At 32.9% G+C, this 19,130-nt stretch overlaps 1 protein-coding gene across 1 annotated transcript in view; it reads left to right on the top strand.

The window, feature by feature from the left end:
* Positions 1–19,130, top strand: part of COL11A1 (collagen type XI alpha 1 chain) — a 235,940-nt gene that overhangs the window by 77,588 nt on the left and 139,222 nt on the right. Inside the window, exons 6-14 of the mRNA XM_004385738.2 lie at positions 2,872–2,988; positions 3,588–3,680; positions 5,695–5,949; positions 6,590–6,652; positions 9,087–9,128; positions 10,318–10,380; positions 12,289–12,363; positions 13,454–13,537; positions 15,839–15,895. Of these exons, the coding sequence (XP_004385795.1) occupies positions 2,872–2,988; positions 3,588–3,680; positions 5,695–5,949; positions 6,590–6,652; positions 9,087–9,128; positions 10,318–10,380; positions 12,289–12,363; positions 13,454–13,537; positions 15,839–15,895 (849 nt within the window). The remainder of the gene's footprint in view (positions 1–2,871; positions 2,989–3,587; positions 3,681–5,694; positions 5,950–6,589; positions 6,653–9,086; positions 9,129–10,317; positions 10,381–12,288; positions 12,364–13,453; positions 13,538–15,838; positions 15,896–19,130) is intronic.

Here is a 19,130-nt window from a genome sequence, read left to right as displayed (position 1 = left end):
TGAACAAAGGAAAGATGATCTATAAAGAAATTAAAAAAAACCCTGATTTCCCAATACTTTTTACTTTAACCTTAGTTTCACTTAATTGTTAGTGCCATGCAGTCATTTTTGACTCAGCGACCCCATGTCACAGAGTAGACATGGCTATAATCTTTATGGAAGCAGATACCATTTCTTTCACCCATGAAGGAGCTGGGTGGGTTCAAACCTAGAACCTTTCGGTTAGCAGCTGAGCGCTTAACCATTTGTGCCACCAGGTCTCTTTTTTCACTTAATAGTTATCATATATCCTAGGTTTCCTAGCATAGGTTTTTACTAATACCACTAAATTTCTAACAAGTAAGGACAGACTTTATAACATTTCCAGAAGACCCTTTCTTCTCAAACATTATAGTTTCTGCTAGTCTACTCACAGGTCAAAATTGAAATCATTCCATCACTGTCATGTCCATTTACATATATTCCTCTGAATGATTGCAACTAGTTCTTTCTTCTTTACCTGTCTTCAAGGCGTCCTCAAAATTCCATAGTGAGAAGGGAGAATCATCTCTTAAAAGATAGGTTGTAAGGCTTCACATAGATCAGCAGATCCCCAAATATAGTCAGTACCACCCACAGGGGGTTAAGGAATTGAGGAGAGCAGAAGTGGCTTTTTTTTTCTTCTTTTAATTGGCTCCTGAGTAAGTTTTAAGCAAAAGATGCACTTTAGTGCCTGAGGAGGTGAGCATGCTGTTTTCACCATTAATCCACAGCTAATCTGGCGGATCTCCATTTGGAAAGAATTCAAATAGAGGAAAGAGTTGAGGGGGTTAGAAGAGGTTTCCACCTACAAGAGAAAAACATGATTTCTAGTATATTGGCTACTTAGGTACAGGTTTACATATAGCCCTGACTTCCACGCCTTATTTAAAGTGCGGTTAAATTATCCATTTTTAAAATCAGGCCTTTATGCCTTTATGTACTGCTTTTTGTTTTTACAATCCATTATAGATACACATGATTCTAAAAATTCTTTTAACTTTTAAAATTATAAAGTTTACAGTTAATTGGAAAATCTTTTTTTGTTTGTTTTACTTCCAGTTGGCAGCCAGTAATTATAGAAATCCAATATTTCTTGTTACAAAATGGTTGACCATAACTTCAGAAAAATTATTCAATAGATCATATTCAATCTCATTAGTGTCTATTTAATATGTAGTTAAATTTAGTATTTAATTTTTGTTTATTTAATGATGTTATTAATAAGGCTTACGTTACGTTTCCTAGAAAGAATTGACATTATACCTTGCTTGCATAGACATGAAAACACAAAAATGTTTAAATGTTATATATAGGCATTTTTCTCCTTTACCAAGTAAAAACAAGCTGTGTTGAATCATTTCAAATGTATATTCATTGATAATGAAACTATTACTGTAGGGATAAATTTTAAATCTTTTCCAGTACATTTTATCAAATTGGAGTTTTAAAGAACACTAAAGTCATGTTTATGTTTATATTCTCATATGACTTTTGCCTTATTCACCTAGAAAAATTCTTTCCAGTGACGGTATTTCCTTAAGGGCCAGAGTGCATAATGTTGCTATGGGATGGGTTTTAGGCATGCCACAATATATGTCTTTGTTAACTTTGTTCATTTGAATCGCTATTACTAATAGAGCTCATCGGAGGGCACAGTGGTCACTATTCTCTAATAGGCTGGTGGTCAATAGATTTTGCTGACAATTAACAGCATTTAGCTGAAATGCCAAAAGATGTGCATTTGGGACATAATTGGAATTTTAACAAATAAAATACTTAGGGAATTCAAAATAAGTTGCTTTTAGCATTAAAAAATATGTATTAGAATTCTAATTGAGTTTGTGCTGAATTTTCCATGTCATGTATATGATCTTAGTGTATTTGTAGCTAGTTTTTTCATTAAAACCAGTGCTTAATATATGTATTCATATTCTTGATTGAAAATTAAATTTTTTCATAGAGAAATTTTGCCTTTCAGGTGAACACATTATTTTCCTCATTATTCAATATATATGCATGTCTTGCATGTTTCTCTGTTAGAAAAATATCTCTCCAATTAAATTATTTTAACTTATAAAACCTATTTCCAACGTGAATTCAGTTTAAATAGATATCTAAGTTGTGTGCTCTTGTTCCTACTGAGAATTGAGCAGTAATTTTACAGATTAAAGTAGTTTATTAATTATAAGCAAATCTGACTTTGAGTTGTTTAATATTTCACAAGCATTCTGTGCTTATTTTGGTGTTAAGTGAGTCCACAGGAAATCAGAGATGTCTGAATAAGTTTTTTACATCTTTTTCCATTGATCCCAGCATTCCTGTTAGATTTTAGATTCATTTTGTGTTTCGTGTCTTCTTCTTCCCTCCTCTCCCCTCTTCCTTCTCACCATAAGACCTGAAAGTTCTTTCATACTAGGGAAAATTACTCTCCATGTTTTTATTTTTAAATGTGCAGTTAAATTTAAAAATATATATACCCATTCAAATTACTGTGAAATTCTTATGGAGGAACAGTGTATAACAATTTTTATGAATCAAAATTAACATAAATAGTTTACAACTATGTCCATGTATATAATTGCTAATATTAATATTCAACACCTACAGTTTCCTCACAGTCCTAACCACTATTCTGCTCTTAGAAAACTTGCTTTTTTACTCCTATGTTATTATACTGTGTGTAAGAAAGTATAATACTTCTGTCTAATACACACAATACCTTTTAAAGAATGACCGTATTATCTTGTCTCTTAACGTTTACTCCAAGTAAAAGTTAAGATGATTCCCACTTTGTTAATATATTACTTGCAACTAACACAGTTGACTGATATTTTTTCCTTTGCAATGTAGTATGAACCTGAGGATATAATCGAATATGACTATGAGTATGGGGAAGCAGACTATAAAGAGGCTGAAAGTGTAACAGAGAGACCCACTGTAACAGAGGAGACAATAGCACAAACAGAGGTAAAAACAAAGTAGCTCCTTTGTATGTGGTGTCCTGCTGTTTGTTGTCCTGTGGTTCCTCATGTTGTCTGTTCCTCAGACTTATCATAAACTTTTCATTCAGCCTATTTCTACAAACCAATAACTGATTTTTTTTCACAGTAGCAGTCCAGAAGGAATGATGTTCATTTTGCTTACCCTTCCTTTCATTCACGCTCTTTATTTCCCTTTTCATTTTATTTATGTTTTCCATTCCATCTTTCACCACATTTTACAGAAAAAGAAATCAAATTTCAAAAAGAAGACGAGGACAGTGACTACTAAGTCAGAGGAAAAGTCCAAAAAGTTTACACCCCCCAAATCTGAAAAATTTGCATCCAAGAAGAAGAAAAGTTATCAAGCAACAGCAAAAGCCAAACTAGGGGTAAAGGTAGCAAAGAAAAAACAATCAAGATCTATCCTAGATAAGCTGGAAGATCTCTGATGATAAGTCATAGTCCTAACCCAACTAGATAAATACTCATTTGGCTAATACTGTAACACAATTAAATCATGATTTCCTTATATTTGATGTTGCTTTGCTTTTTTACTAATTGTTTTCCTTTTGAATCTATCATTAGGTGAATATCATTGACGATTTTCAAGAATACAACTACGGAACAATGGAAAGTTACCAGACAGAATCTCCTAGACGTGTATCTGGTACAAATGAGGTAATACACATAGACAGGGTTCAGTCACCATCCCACTTTTCAAAATGGGTAGTAAACCTTGACATATCTCACTCTGGATGAATCTATAATCTCTGAACACTTCAATGTTTTCTTTCTTTTATAGAGGTAAGAGAAACAATAGCATTGGTTTGCTATTACTGAAAGCAGTTCATTTCAAATCAATTCCAATTCAGATTTTGCATGATACTTTGCTTCATGCAATTGCTAAATTGATCAAACTGAATTGGCTGCTTTCATTCTCTTGCTTGCTCCTGGACAGCGGGTTCTCAACATGTTGTGACAATGGGTTTTCACAACATGATCTGAGGTTGAGGAGGAAAATCCTTTAAAGTGAAAATTGTATGATCAAATGATACAATTAGAGTTTATTCCATATGACCAATAATCATGCATTTTTGTGACAACCAGTGTTTAGAAAAATGTAGTCTTAATACATTTTAATAGCTCTTTACATTTCCAAATATGTTAAGGATGTGATGTTGTTTAGGATTAAAATAATATATCTTAACTTTTTCCATTACTTTCTATGAAAATGTTTTAATACATAGAGGTACAAACCGAACAGTCTTCCTGAATGACACACTAAACATACATTCTAATTCTGAAAAAATGAGCATACGGAGTTCAGTTTATATTTGCTAATATATCTGGCATATAATGCTTTATAATTTTTTCAGAAAATGGGTATGAGGATTATCTGAGTAATTTAGTTATTAGAAAATTTATGTAACATGTGTTCCAATGAGACAAACTAGTGGTGCTTTACATGCAAACAGATAATTTAGAATAATAAAATTTTAGGGCAAGAATGAATTTTAATGTTTATCTAGTCCAAATTAATACTTTTCCAAAAATGGATATCTTGATAGAAGATATTTATTTACCTACCCAGATTCATCCAGATCTTTAGTTCAGAGCTATGAATATAGTAATATTCTGACCCTGGATAATATATGACTTCTGTAGATGGTATATTCTCCTTATCTATGAGTCCAAATTTTATGATCACTGAACATTTACTAAATTAACCATTTATAGATATATTTTCATTCACATGTTTGTAGTGTAATACCATATAATTCTTCAATGAAACTCTGTCATCTAGACTCACTGAGTCATAGAAAACAAGTTATTTAAAAATGAAATTCAAAGACTAGCAAGACAAAACATTTAATTTGTATATCATCATAATCATAAGACCAAAGAATTTGCATAATACGTATGATTTAGATTTGTGATATTAATAAGGAATTGCTTATGAGAAAAATAAAATTTTATGAGATTTTACTTTTCAGTATTTCTGAGGAAGTCTTATTATTGTAATCTTTACTTTGAAGTGAATATTTATTCTCTACTCATTATAAGCTTACACAGTGATATATTCTATTTCATTGCCTTAAATTTGCACAGTATAATTTATATTTTATTTGTTTTAAAGTACTCTGATGAGTGAATACCCCCCTATATACTAAATTATCTGCTTAATCATTGCAATAATAAATGTTGATTTATATTAATATTAATATTTTATTTATTGTTTTGAGAGTGAAACCTACATGGTTTATCCAGGTAACAATTGTATTTAATGACAAAGTTCTGTGTGAAATTTGAAAATTAAGCAACGATTGAACTATATGTGTATTTTATTTGTTCAAATCTTAAACTGTAAAGTAAAAATCAAATTGACTAATACTTTTTTTTTTTTTAAATGGAGCAAGCAAATACACATCTTGACTCCATGTGAATATTTGCAGTTTATTGGGAAAAATACCTTGAAAGCAATATTTCTTTGTACATATCAATGTACAGATATATTTCTTTCAATTTTCCTGAAAGGCTAGCTTTTCAGGCCTTCAAGTTCACGGTATAGCTTGCTTGGTAGTACTCCAGTCGCTTTCCATGGGGGGGCATCAAACCGCCACTGCAATTGCTTACCTTGCTTTACTAACAGTAAACTTCATGTTCTCCACTTCCTTACAATTTAAATTAATAGCCAAATCCAGTTGAAGATGTATTTACTGAAGAATACCTAACTGGAGAGGATTATGATTCCCAGAGGAAAAATTCTGAGGATACATTATATGGAAACAGAGGAATAGACGGCAGGGACTCTGATCTTCTGGTAGATGGAGATTTAGGCGAATATGATTTTTATGAATATAAAGACTATGAAGATAAACCAACAAGCCCTACTACTGAAGAATTTGGTCCAGGTGTACCAGCAGAAACTGATATCACAGAAACAAGCGTAAGTCAGTATTAGGCTCTATGTCATAGTATCTATTATTTTTGGTGTATTTTCATGTACATCTTGATGTCTTTTCAGGTTTAAAATACAGGTTCTGTTCTTTTGTAAATTGTGAATAGTCATTACTAATAGAACACCTTGATTGACACTTTCTCTTGGGGATTTTTAGGAGTTGTATCTGCTGGCCTCACCACTGGAGTCTTTATTTTAAAGTATAAATCTTGAATAGAATTGAAACCTATGTTTCATGCCATTTATAAGATTGCAACATAATCATTATTATTCTGAATAATATGTCTATTTTCTAATCTTTATGATATTTTATTAAATTTAATCTGATAACACTTCTTAATACCTTGAAATAATGAATTGAGGTCTACAAAAGTCTTTGTCTTACTATGTTTTCAAGCCGCAATCAATCTCATTTCAAGATTCAGTATTGTTTAATATACATTTCTTTTATTTTTGAACAGTTTAAACCTTTAATAACTTTTTTATTAAGAAAACATTTATTTTTAATAGACTGTTTTAAATGTGTTTTGATGGTTAAATTCTGTCTCCCCCACCCTCCTTTTTTAAATTTGAAAATAGCCTTATGTACCTAAAGACATTTAGGCTATTTTGAATGTTTATTCAACAGATAAATGGCCATGGAGCATATGGAGAAAAAGGGCAGAAAGGAGAACCAGCAGTAGTTGAACCTGTAAGTACTCACATAAACACATTTTAAAGTTAGGTACAGTTATTTGATTTATATTATTGGCTACCATCATCTTGGAGCCCTAGTGGCACAGTGGTTAAGAGCTTGGCTGCTAACCAAAAGGTTGGTAGTTTGGTGATCCACCAGCCACTCCCTGGAAACTCTATGGGGAAGTTGTACTCTGTCCTATAGGGTTGCTATGAGTCGGAATTGACTCAATGGCAATGGTTTTTTTTTTAACCATTATCTTAGATTATTACGTATGTTCATGTATTACTACTGAAAATCCTGCTGTCCACAATGTTTCTAATCTGACACAGATAAGTATATTAGTAAGACCATTTGTGGAAGTAAAGTGGAATTGGAAGTTATCTGAGATTTGTCTAGTCTAACTTTATCATTTTACGGCAAAGGAGTATGAGCTCTAAAGGGTTTAAAGTAACTTTTCATAGGTTTCAAATGTTTGGTGGTCGAGCTATAACAGTACATCAGCTCTTGTAGTTTTCAATCCAGTAATTTTTTTTCCTGTGATTTCTAGAACTTGACATTGTTAGAAATATATCTTACATAATTACTTACTTGTTTCATATCCAAATTGTATCAAGTAATAATATAAAAATATATTTTTAAATTTCTCTTCCTCTTCTTCCACAGAAAAAAGTTGTAACTTATTCCAAAAGTGATTTTCTGTTTATATTAATGTTTAATAATAAAAATTTGCTTCTTACCAATATCATAAGTATATTAATACTTATCGGTAAGAAGCAAATTTTTATTGGGAAGCAATTTTACTCTTGTTCCCTCGAATCTACAATCTAGGAAAACCAATTAGAACCAAACTATATGTTTAACTGTCTCAGAACCATGAAAATCATTTTGGAATCTTCAATAACATTAAAAGTAATATGTGTATGTATATGTGTGTGTGTGTGTATATATATATATATATATATATATCTAACAAGATACAGCTTTAAGGACATTGTTAATCATCTACTCTATAAATCCAAAATCTTTAAAGCATGTCATATGCTCACCAAATGTTTTAAAAGTTTTTTTTTCAGAATTAATTTGTTTTTGTTATAAAAATGTGCAACGAGCTTTTTAAATGACAGCAATTTTCAGTAATCTAAAATAGCAGTAGAGTCATAAACCTTTTATAAATGTGTTCTTATCCTGAAATGCTACTCTAGTCTCCTGATTATTTAAGAACTTATTGTATATTTACATCCATTACTTTTGTCTGGACTTTTCTCCCCTTTCCCTGAACAAAGGTGGTTAGCGCTATTTATTTCCACACATTCATTAACATAGCAAATGTTTATGAAGTTCATGGTTTGTGCCAGGAATTATTCTGGGTGATAGGGAAATCTTGACCAACTGTCTTTTCTGTGTCCTTCATGGAAACACTTAACATATTCTCCTTTCTGATATAATTTATCTTAATGCAGTCATGTGCCACATGACGTCTGTTTGGGCAAAGTCCCACCACATATGCATCTGTGGTCCCATATGGTTATAATAGAGTTCAGAAATCCCAGTTGGAGAACAGGATGTAGCAGACATAAACGGACATAGCAAAATGCAACAGCTTCTCACATGTAACACGTGTATCTCATATCTCTTGTATACAAAGTGATTGTGCTGCCAGGCACATAATGGTACAGTACATATACAACCTATAATACATGTATCTTGATAGTCATAATGAATGCCTATGTTACTGACTTACATGTGTACTGCACTTTCTATCATTATTTTAATGTGAACTTTCCCTACAGTGGTTAAGAGCTACAGCTGCTAACCAAAAGGTTGGCAGTTCAAATCCACCAGCTGCTCCTCAGAAACCTTATAGGGCAGTTCTGCTTTGTCCTATAGGGTCACTATTAGTCAGAATCAACTTGCTGGCAACAGCTTTGGTTTTTGGTTTGTTTCCCTACTTACAAATTAAAAGTTTATTGTATAACAGTGTATGCTTCGACTCATAGGCAGCAGCATCCCATCTCATATATCTTGTGTCTCTTGAGTATTGTAGTGTTGTCTCTCTGTTTAATTTTATTTTAAAATATTACTGTGAAATGCATCATGGATTCCCAAAGCAGCAAAACCAGTGCTAGTGATAGCAGCAGTATCCCATATAGCTTTGCTAAGTATATAATATGGTGTCTGCATAATGTCCAAATCGTATAACATCCTATTTCATGGAAAGTATCATGGGTGTTAAGTGACACATGACTGTATTGCTATTTATTTTCTCTAATTATTTTGAAGATTCTTTGAGGGCAGAGATTTCTATCACTTTGAATTTCCTCCTTTCCTTTTAGACAGTAGGAATAGAGAATTCACTTTTTAAAATACAGTAATATAGTACTTTCTTAGTTAAGAGGTTGGGGGCTATATTTCTCTGGTAATGATTCTCTATCACTTTTTATTATAGGGTATGCTTATTGAAGGCCCACCAGGGCCAGCAGGACCTGCGGTATGTAAATGTTTTAAAGTTCTTTCGGCTTCAATTTTTTTTTATATTTATATAAGAGTGCCATTACAGCATTGAATTCATATATTTTAGACTAATTAGAATATAGCATTATAGAGGCAAGCATCTCTTCAGGGAAGCTGGTGGCCTTGATCTCCCTTCTTCACATTTGGCCGTCAAACTGACACTCTTTTGAGTGATCTGGAGTTAAATTTTGTTTTAAATATTTTTTGTAGCCTAAATATCTCTGCATCTTTTAGCATCATTTTTAACTTTCTACTGAAAATTCTGAAAGTAAAGAAAAGACATCCTTATTTTTATAAAAAAGGTATAGATATATGTCTATGTAAGAATGGGATTGAGAGTTCTAGGTTGATTATAAGGGAGCCCTGGTGACACAATAGTTAAGTATTTGGCTGTTAACCAGAAGGTCAGCAATTTGAACCCACTAAGCGGCTCTGAGGGAGAAAAAACCTGGCGATCTGCTCTTGTAAGGATTACAGCCTAGGAGACCCTATGGGGCAGTTGTACGGTGTTCTGTAGGGTTGCTATGAATCAGAATTGACATGAAGGCACACAACAACAACAGTTTGACTGTAGCTGTGTTATCTGTACTAATTTATTTTCCATTGCCGTTTCTTAGTAAGGCAATGTCACTTAGTATGTCTTTATTCAAACTAGTTGTACTGATCTGACCTTATAAAAAAATTCCTCTCTCTTTTGTGGAATTAAATTCTTGTCATCTGAAGTAATATATGATGCTGATGCCTTTAAATCTTTGCTATCCATAAAAGAAAATGTAAAAATGCCTTCAAGCTAAATGATTTCCATTTTTTCAACTTTGCTCTCACATTTTTGAGGTCTAGTTTTATGAGTAAACCATTTTTTCAGTGAGAACTGGGAACCGACTTCTACCTTGGGGACTTTATATTGGCACACCCTCCTTTCCTGCTTTTCCTTGGAATGTCTGCCTCCTCCCTGAGAGCAGCTTCATAGAGGAACAATGGAGCTAGCCATAAAGTGGTTCCTATATGTTGTCTTTTCACAGAGAGGTAAATAGGGCAATTGTTTGGGAGACAAGTGTATATTTATGAAACACAAATGAGCTCTTCTTTGATTTTAATGGGACAAATTTTCTTGAATACTAATGAGGTTAGGAACCTGACTCAGATCATGGCTTATTTCTCCATAGGGTCTTATGGGTCCTCCAGGTCTACAAGGCCCCACTGGACCTCCTGGTGACCCTGGTGACAGGGTAAGTGAAGTATTACCTCATTACAAAAACATGTAATACAGAATAAAAGAATTAAAAAGTATTCTAGAAGTTTAACATGTTATCCTTCTGGGCGGGGGGAAATGTCTATTAATTCCCTGTTGTATAACTTTTTAGTTAGTTTTTCTAGCTATAATTTTAATAGAAAGATTAAAGAATGTGCATTTATCTGCGCTATAATTAATAAGCAAACTTTTATTCTCACTCATTTTCCAATGTGATAGGAATCCTTTACATTAGATTCAGTCCTTCAAATCCAAATCCCACGTATGTTCCTGAAACTCTCGTAGGTATTTAATTAGATGCTGATAGAATGAATTAATAAGCCTGAAATTCTGATTTGAAGATCAATTCCTAGGTCACATGGTGAAACAGGTCAAGTTTTCATTAAGTCTCTCCAGTCTCTTCTTGTAAAAGCCTTAAAGCCTTTTCCCATTTCTATTGTGCTTTGCTTTTTTTCTTCCCTCTTTTTCCCCATCCTTGAATAGCCAATATATTCGTGGATTTTTGTTTTTGCTTTTACCCTTTTTAAAATAGTGCTTAGAAAGGGTCAGACATGTAAATGACTGATAATTTTTATACGTTTACAATTAAAAGGCAAACCCTCTTTTTAGTTTAGGCTCAATGAATACAAGATTTTATCATATTTCAGGAAGTCTGACCTGGATGGTAGCTATTTAAGGTCAGAGGGCATAAGCAATGTACTATGAAAATGTGACTTCTTACATGATCTCACTTAATCTGGAATGTCCAGTTTGGTGTAGACATTTATTTGTAACCAGTCACCTTAATTAATATTTTCGTTTGTAAATTCTTTAATAATTTTTTAAGAAATTTTGCAGTATAACTTACTGACTTTAAAACTCTATTCCAGGTTATAAATTTATATCTTTACACTGTTCCTTAAAAATACAGACATATAAATGAGCAAAAAAAAAAGAGACAATGTTTTATGAAGGAGAATTTATACCTATCAACCTAGATTTGTTAGGATTTGAAGTAATGATTTGCTTATAGAAGCAGGTGTTTTACCTTTCTGTGAAAGTTTTTAAAGCTTATAGAGAACCTATTTAGTTTATATTAGAAATGAAATAGAATCCTGTCAATCTAGAGACAATGTTATAGTCAAGATGTGTTAACTTTTATAAGAAATTAACATTTGAAAAGTGTTGCTGCAGAGCTTTTATATTGAGTGCATGGTTTGAGTTGTATCTTTTGTATCTATTTATTAAGTTTAGAATTTACCACCCCCAAGTAGGACTGGATTGTCAAAAAATAAGCCTACTTATATTGAAAGCTTATGAACATATATTTTGTAACTATGAGTCACCCTACTCATGTATAGATGCATATATATTTCATATTCTGTATAATGATAGATATGTTTTGTGTTTCTAAACAGATACCACAGTCATATATAAACTACATGTGCAATATCTCATCAAGCATTCAAAATAAATTATTAATTATTTATATTGTAAAGAATACTTAAATATATTTTAAATAAATCTTTTATCATTTACTTTGGACTCTGTCTTATCTAACTGCAAGATCCAAACTTGAATCACTCACTTGATTCTCAAGTGCTGATTCTCCCCAAAATATACATGAACTTTGTATCTTATATAGTTTGAGGCTCTGAATAAACTCAGAGCAAAATTCTTATCTTAATTGGATTATGCATTAATAATCAGACATTATTAAAATCACCTAAAACTAGTGCAATAAAATACAACCCTTTCTAGGTATATTTTCTTGAAGAAGATTAACCAAGATGGAGCGAGCAAATGCAAAGTAAATTGTATAGAATTATGTTAATAAAAGTTATTCTACTTGTAATAAATGTTGATTATTTTATTATTTATTTAATTATGCCATTTACTTTCCTAGGGCCTACCAGGACGTCCTGGCTTGCCAGGGGCTGATGGTCTGCCTGGCCCTCCTGGTACCATGTTAATGTTACCGGTAGGTCCTTTTATTATTATAAAGATGACTTGATATTTTGCCACCTTGTTCCTGAAAATATTGTTGAACCATATTACAGAACAATCATCTAAAAACCATTCTATGAGGTAGAGATACTGGAAAGCAATCTGATTGTAGGAAATTAAGGGAAATTTTACTAAACAATAAAATTCTAATAAATATCATTATTTGCATTAGAATCAAGGTTACATTATTTGATTTGACTCCTGGTAACAAAGGTTAGAGGTTTTTAAAAAAATATTTCCAATCATGCGGTTTATCCTGATTCTTATCATTGACATACATTTCAAATGTTACTTAAAGTAATATTAATATAATATTTATCACCATATACACTATAATTGAAACTGTCTAAAGATATGTCATTATCCATTATTCAACACTTATTCAGTGAAAGATTCCTTTTTAAGGTTATTTGACCCAGTGATCTGAAAAAAATTGTATTTGATTTATCAAGGTAAACATAGTAAAGTTTTAAGAAATGAATACTTAGAGTGAAAAATTGACTCATAATTCATTTTGGCTTGAAATTAAAACAGAGTTTTAGAAATTTTTGGAGGAGTATTAAGGTGGATCACTTTTCCAGTAGAATTACTTGAGAACAGGTAAACAAAATGAATATATATCAAGGATAATTTTCTCTATATTCATGGTGAGTCTAAAAGTTTTGCTCAACTAAATAATGACTGATCTATAACCACTGTCAAACTTAGTACATTAAAAATTTTTACAAATGAATGAAGGAGTATTTTCTTATATATGTAAAAAAATGAAAAATGGTTTATTTCAGAGTTTTTAGAGATTATAGAATTTAGAATTAGAAAGGAGTCTCTAATATGTTCCCGCTACAAGTGGTGAATTGTGGCCTAGAGATTTTTCACAAGGGGCAGAAGGAGAATTTAAAAAAAAAAAAAAAAAATTCCAGATCTTATAACTCAGTATGGTTTCCTTGGACTTTTGTAAAATCCCAATATTTTAAGTAAATGGTTTTCTTCTAGTAATCATGACATCTAAATCCAACATATTTGGCAAAGGCTAATTTTGAGTTTGTCGTGTCATCTCTTCTTAGTTTCGTTATGGTGGGGATAGTTCCAAAGGACCAACTATCTCTGCTCAGGAAGCTCAGGCTCAGGCAATTCTTCAGCAGGCTCGGGTAAGAAAGGACAAACAAGTCTTCCCATATCATAACCTAATTCTGTCAAGCCTGTGCTCTGTCTATGTGTTTGTGTGTCTGTGTGTGTGTGTCTGCTCATGGGATATGCTTACAGAATACTTACTCTGAGTAATATATTGAATTTAGGTGGAAAGAATAACAAAATTATATTTTTTCCCAGTAGTGACATTTTCTTTACTTAAATATTACAGTTTAATAAACTGACTACAATATTGCCATCTATAATTCTGGCTGCCTACCACAATAACACAAATTTTCTATTTTTATTCAAAGAATATTGATGGATTAGAACTTAGCACTGCATGTTTTTTACATCCAGTTATTTTCCTCCTGTAAAGTGTAAGTCAATGATTGGTGGATAGAATTAAGAGAATAACATTTGAAATAAACTTTTTGCCCCTTAATTTTCTGGATTCTGGACATCTCAAATAATCCACAAAATTAAGTTTCTTAGACATTCTTTTGTATGAAAGAAATAAACCTTGAAATATGTATCCAAGGTATAATTTTATAATATTTTTTAAAAAGCTATTAAATATGAACTCATCTTCAGTTTATAATCCTTTATAAATTAAGAATTACCATTATCTGTAGGCTTGTAAGTAGCCCTGGTGGCGCAGTGGTTAAGTGTTTGGCTATTAACTTAAAGGTCAGTAGTTCCAATCCATCAGCCACTCCTTGGAAACCATATGGGGTGGTGCTACTCTATTCTATAGGGTCACTGTGAGTCAGAATCTACTCGATGGCAATGGGTTTGGTAGACTTATAAAACATATAATTACGTTTTTTTAAATTAGACACACTGCACTTAAAATATGTATAAGAAAATCAGAAGAATATATCAGAAAAGAATTGGAAATTATATAATATTTTTATTCCTAGTAATTGATTTTCTTTTTAAGGAAAGGAAATAAAGGCTTATGGTTGATATGCATATGGTACCCACTTCCTAACTGATATAATTTAGTCTGTGGTAACATTTTATTAATAATCACAAATTTATATGTATATACCATACTTGAAAACATAAGTGAAAGTTGTAATCCATTCTTAATATTTGTTTACATATTTCTTAAGTCTGTTAATCTGTAAAGATGTCATTCTTTGGTTACATCATATATAAAGGTAGTAAAAAATTTAAATATTTATTAGATCTTGGGATAATACAAATCTAAATTATTTTTAAAATTATTAATTATTCCTACAATTTATCCTATAAATTATTTTACTTTGAACAAATTTAAGGTACTTATTTGAGCTTAAATATTTTATGAGGTTGTCGAATTCCTCAGTTTATTAGTCCTCCTACCCTACTTGAAAAATAGGTAGCAAGCATTATAATTCCAATTTTTCAGATATTTAATCTCAAGAATTAAGAAGTATATTGCAAAATCTCATGGTGAGTCAGTAGTGGAACTTTGGGGATTCTACTGTTTTCATCTTGTGCACTTTTCTAATATAATTGTGCATATTATTTCTATTACAGCATTATTATTTTTGATGACTGTTACCATGATAAATGTAAATATTCATCTGTCAGACACACTAATATTAAAAAATAGCACATCATACTAATTTAACATCTATCAAATTTTTATTCCTTGTATTCTAAGTGATCCAGCTTTTCAAGTATGCTAATTTCACATTTCTAATATTCACTGTAACAGTAGTGCATGTAATCATTCCATTATACCTATGATTATGCAAAATAAGTGTATTTTTCTATATAGCATTAAATTTCAAAAATTTGAGATTTGTTAAAAGAAATGTATTATCATAACACTCCCTGATCAGTTTTGCTTTTTACTGTATGGTTTTAATTATCATAGTTTTTCCTAAAATGTTGCTGGAAAAAATTTTATTCAAAGCATGTCAAATTCATCACCACTAAAAATATTTTCAGTGAGAATTGTACCTATGTATTTAAGAGCAGAAGTCTGTACATTATTATGAAGTACACTTCAGAAGAGTAAATTATCATGTGTTACATTTCTTGTTTTGAAATCTACTTCAATTTTTATAATTGAATAAGTCATTATAATATATAGTACAGATTGTATATGAGTTAACAACTACTTAAAAAATTTCTGATACTTATGTAGGACTTTTGTCATTCTAAAAACTTGCAATTTTTTAGTAACCTGGCACTCCTTCTAGCATGTAGCTGTTACATCTGTGTTGATCATGCATTACTTTGGGGTAGCTTGTGTAAATGAATATTGTGTTTTAATATGTTCTTCCAGTAAAGCATCCCTGAACTTGATATATTTTGTTTTCTAGATTGCTCTGAGAGGCCCACCTGGTCCAATGGGTCTAACTGGAAGACCAGGTCCTGTGGTAGGTTACTGAAAAAGATAACATATGTTAAAATTCCCATAGTGCCAATTTCCTGGGCAGCTCCTGCCAGGCATTGTTCATATCTCTGTCTGGTGAAAGCAGGGTATATATACCTACTTATGTCTTATTTTGAGTCCATTTAAAAGTCTATTTCAATTCAGTCTTCTGTAAATTTCCACGAAAAGGTTTTCAATGAAAAAATGTTAAATAAATAAAATGAACCATATAATTGAGACATATATCCAACTATTAATTTCTCAAACTATAAATACGATAATTGATTTGCATAATATTCAGAGTTACTAAAATTCAGTTTTACATTAAACAGAATTTCACATCAAACAAAGAAAAGAAGTATTGGGGTCCAGTGAAAATTGTTACATAGTCTTAGTGCCAAGAAGGATACTTGATTTAAACTACAGGCTGCCTCCAGTATTCCACAGGTGCTTCAGATATTAGAGAAATTCTTTTCTTTTTTAGATACTCTTGGAATGTAACAGTGTTTGTAGAATACATACTAAGATGCTCCTAATTGTTCTTCTAAAATTTGTTTATTATTTTTTTTAATTTACCAAATTTTAAGCAGTGTAGCAATTGACAAAAATCATGAAGATAATTTCCCAATCATGATTTTCTCTTTAACTGAAAACTGCAGGATTCAATACAAAGTTCTCATTAATTTCAGAATTAATAGAATAAATACTTAATTTCTATTTCACGTATTTGTTTTTCAACATATAAAATTCTCTCATATGATTTCATCTGCTTTTGATATGCTTTTTTGAAATAAAGCTATGTATAGAATTTGTTACTCTGAAAGTTAAAATCTTATCTTTGATGTACTTAGTAGACAACTTATAGGAAAAGAGTTTTTATTTGATTTTGAATCAAGTGATTAGTGTTCTAATTATTTAATTGTTTCAGTAATCAGATTTGGATTACAGATAGTTTTCTTCATGAATTTTATTCAGTAGTTCATTTTGTAGTTTTATACAAAGTTATATGTTTCTTATTCAAACTTGAAATTTCCCAAAACTTTATGTATTTTGAAGGGCTGTACATTGAATCATATGCGCTCATGTGGAACATGTATTCTAGTGATATGTTCCACAGAATTGATACCATATACATGTGTAAATACATTATCAAGAGTTTATCATGTATTTTTCCTTTTCTGCCTTTCAAAAAAAACAGTAAGAAATATGGAAGCGCCCTGATGGCCTAACAGTTAGTTAAGTGCTTGGCTGCAAACCAAAAGGTTGGCGGTTCAAACCTACTCAGTGGCTCCACAGGATAAAGACCTGGCAATCTGTTTCCCTTAGATTACAACCAAGAAAACTCTATTGGACAGTTCTACTCTGTCACATGGTTTCACTATGAGTTGGAATCAACTCAAAGGCACACAACAACAGCCACATGGCCTATATCAATTTATAAAGGAGGAGATAGAGTTAGTATTCAGTGGATTGTTAGTGATAGATCAAATTTACATGGCTGAGAAACTTCATCATTACGCTACTGTTTCAGCAGCTTTGGGGCAGAAGAATTCCTAGGTATTTTATTAAAAGTAAAAGTTCCTGGGACTGCCAGCAACATGGCACTCTAGGCAGAAGCACTACACCATCCCTCCACAGCAAAGATCTGAAAAACTAAGCCAAACAGAGAAAACAGCAATCTGAAACCCTAAAACATCAAATAAAGAGGTAAAGAACTTAGCCAAGCCCCAAATGGAGTGAGAAGCTCAGAGAGAACAGAGAGCAAGGAGAGATTCATGCAGAGGTCCCCTATCAGCTAACGCAGCACAGATCCACCATCTTGGACTCCTATCAGAGACCAGCAAATAGGGGGTACAAGAAAGCAGCTTCACGGAGCTTCCAGCAGGTCACAGAACAACCGGTAACTGGCAATATATGCTTTCCCACCCTCCACCCTTCTTCACCCCCATTCGGCCTCCTCTGCTTCCCACGGCCACAGTCTCTTGGCCGGGAAGCAACAGCTGCTTGGATTCCACCCACCTGCACTGGCCGACTCCCTGAGTGCCATTTGTTGGCTGCTGGTGTTGCTTTTTTCCACTTCTTTTGATTTCTTCCTTACCTCTCATGACCTCCCCCACCTTTCGCTGAAATACCTGGCTCCCTGCCCCATCTTTGTTTCTTCCTGGGGGGCTGCGGAGCTCTGTTCAAGTGTGGAACTGCTTCCCGGTCCATGCTGCCATGCTGATGGGATCCTGGGGCTTTTTTAATGTTTGTTTGTTTTCGATTGTTTGTTGGTTTTCTTTTTCTTTTCTTGACTTGAGTGCTGGTTCTGGCCAGGTGGTGCTCTGCAGCTTGGGACCTACCCTTCGGCTTGCGCAGAAACGCAGAGGGATCCCTGAGGACATTTCTTTTTTTGTGATTTTTTTTTCCCTGCTTTTTGGGGGCTTTTCTTGTTCTTTTTTTTTTTTTTTTATTTGTTTTGTTTTCTTTTCCCTCTTTTTCCCTTTTTGCATTTCTTCATTACTCAGTTTCTCGTCTCTCTATATCTTCTTTCTCTTCCTGTCCGCTAAATACCTGGTGCTGAATACCTCTACACCTTCTAGCCAGGCTGAACTTCAACACCTGGGAACAACTTCCCCAGACCTCATAGCTGCACCAGTGGTTTCCCAGGGAGCTTTGCTATTCTTTTTTCTTCCCAATTTTTATTTATTCATCCTTTTCTTCTTCCCTTTTTTGTTTTTCTCCGTTTCATAGTGTCTCATCGCTCCACTCCAACGGCAAGCTCCTCTAGCACTCTTTTTTGTTTGTTTGTATGTTTTTGGCTCCTGTTCCTCTCTCCTCTCTCCCATACCCATCTTAGCTCCACACATCACAGTCTCCCCCCTCCATCCTGCCTACCTGCACTGAGCGCTTAACATCACACCACCAAGCAGCACGGGCACGGCCTACTAGAACCTGCCCTGTACTGATTACTGACCCACCCTGGTGGCTGTAATAAGTGCCACAAACAACCCATCCCAGCAACTCCTCATCAGCTAGACCTGCCCTGCTGCAGCATATCTGAGCGACTGACCCTGCCAATTGGAGAAGGAGGTGAAAAGTATTATCCCCACCGATGAGCAGACAACAAAGAACGAACAGCCCACCTGCTCAGACATAGCCAAATAAAAAAAAAGGATGAAACAAACAAATCTATAATCAATAAACGAGAAAAATAACTACTAAATGCCCCGAAGACAGCAGAAAATATCAAAACATTT

Source organism: Trichechus manatus, unplaced genomic scaffold (genome assembly GCF_000243295.1).
Source record: "Trichechus manatus latirostris isolate Lorelei unplaced genomic scaffold, TriManLat1.0 scaffold00144, whole genome shotgun sequence".
Classification (NCBI taxonomy): Eukaryota; Metazoa; Chordata; class Mammalia; order Sirenia; family Trichechidae; genus Trichechus; species Trichechus manatus.
The sequence above is the reverse complement of the archived record's forward strand: the minus strand, read 5'-3'. Positions and strand labels throughout refer to the sequence as shown.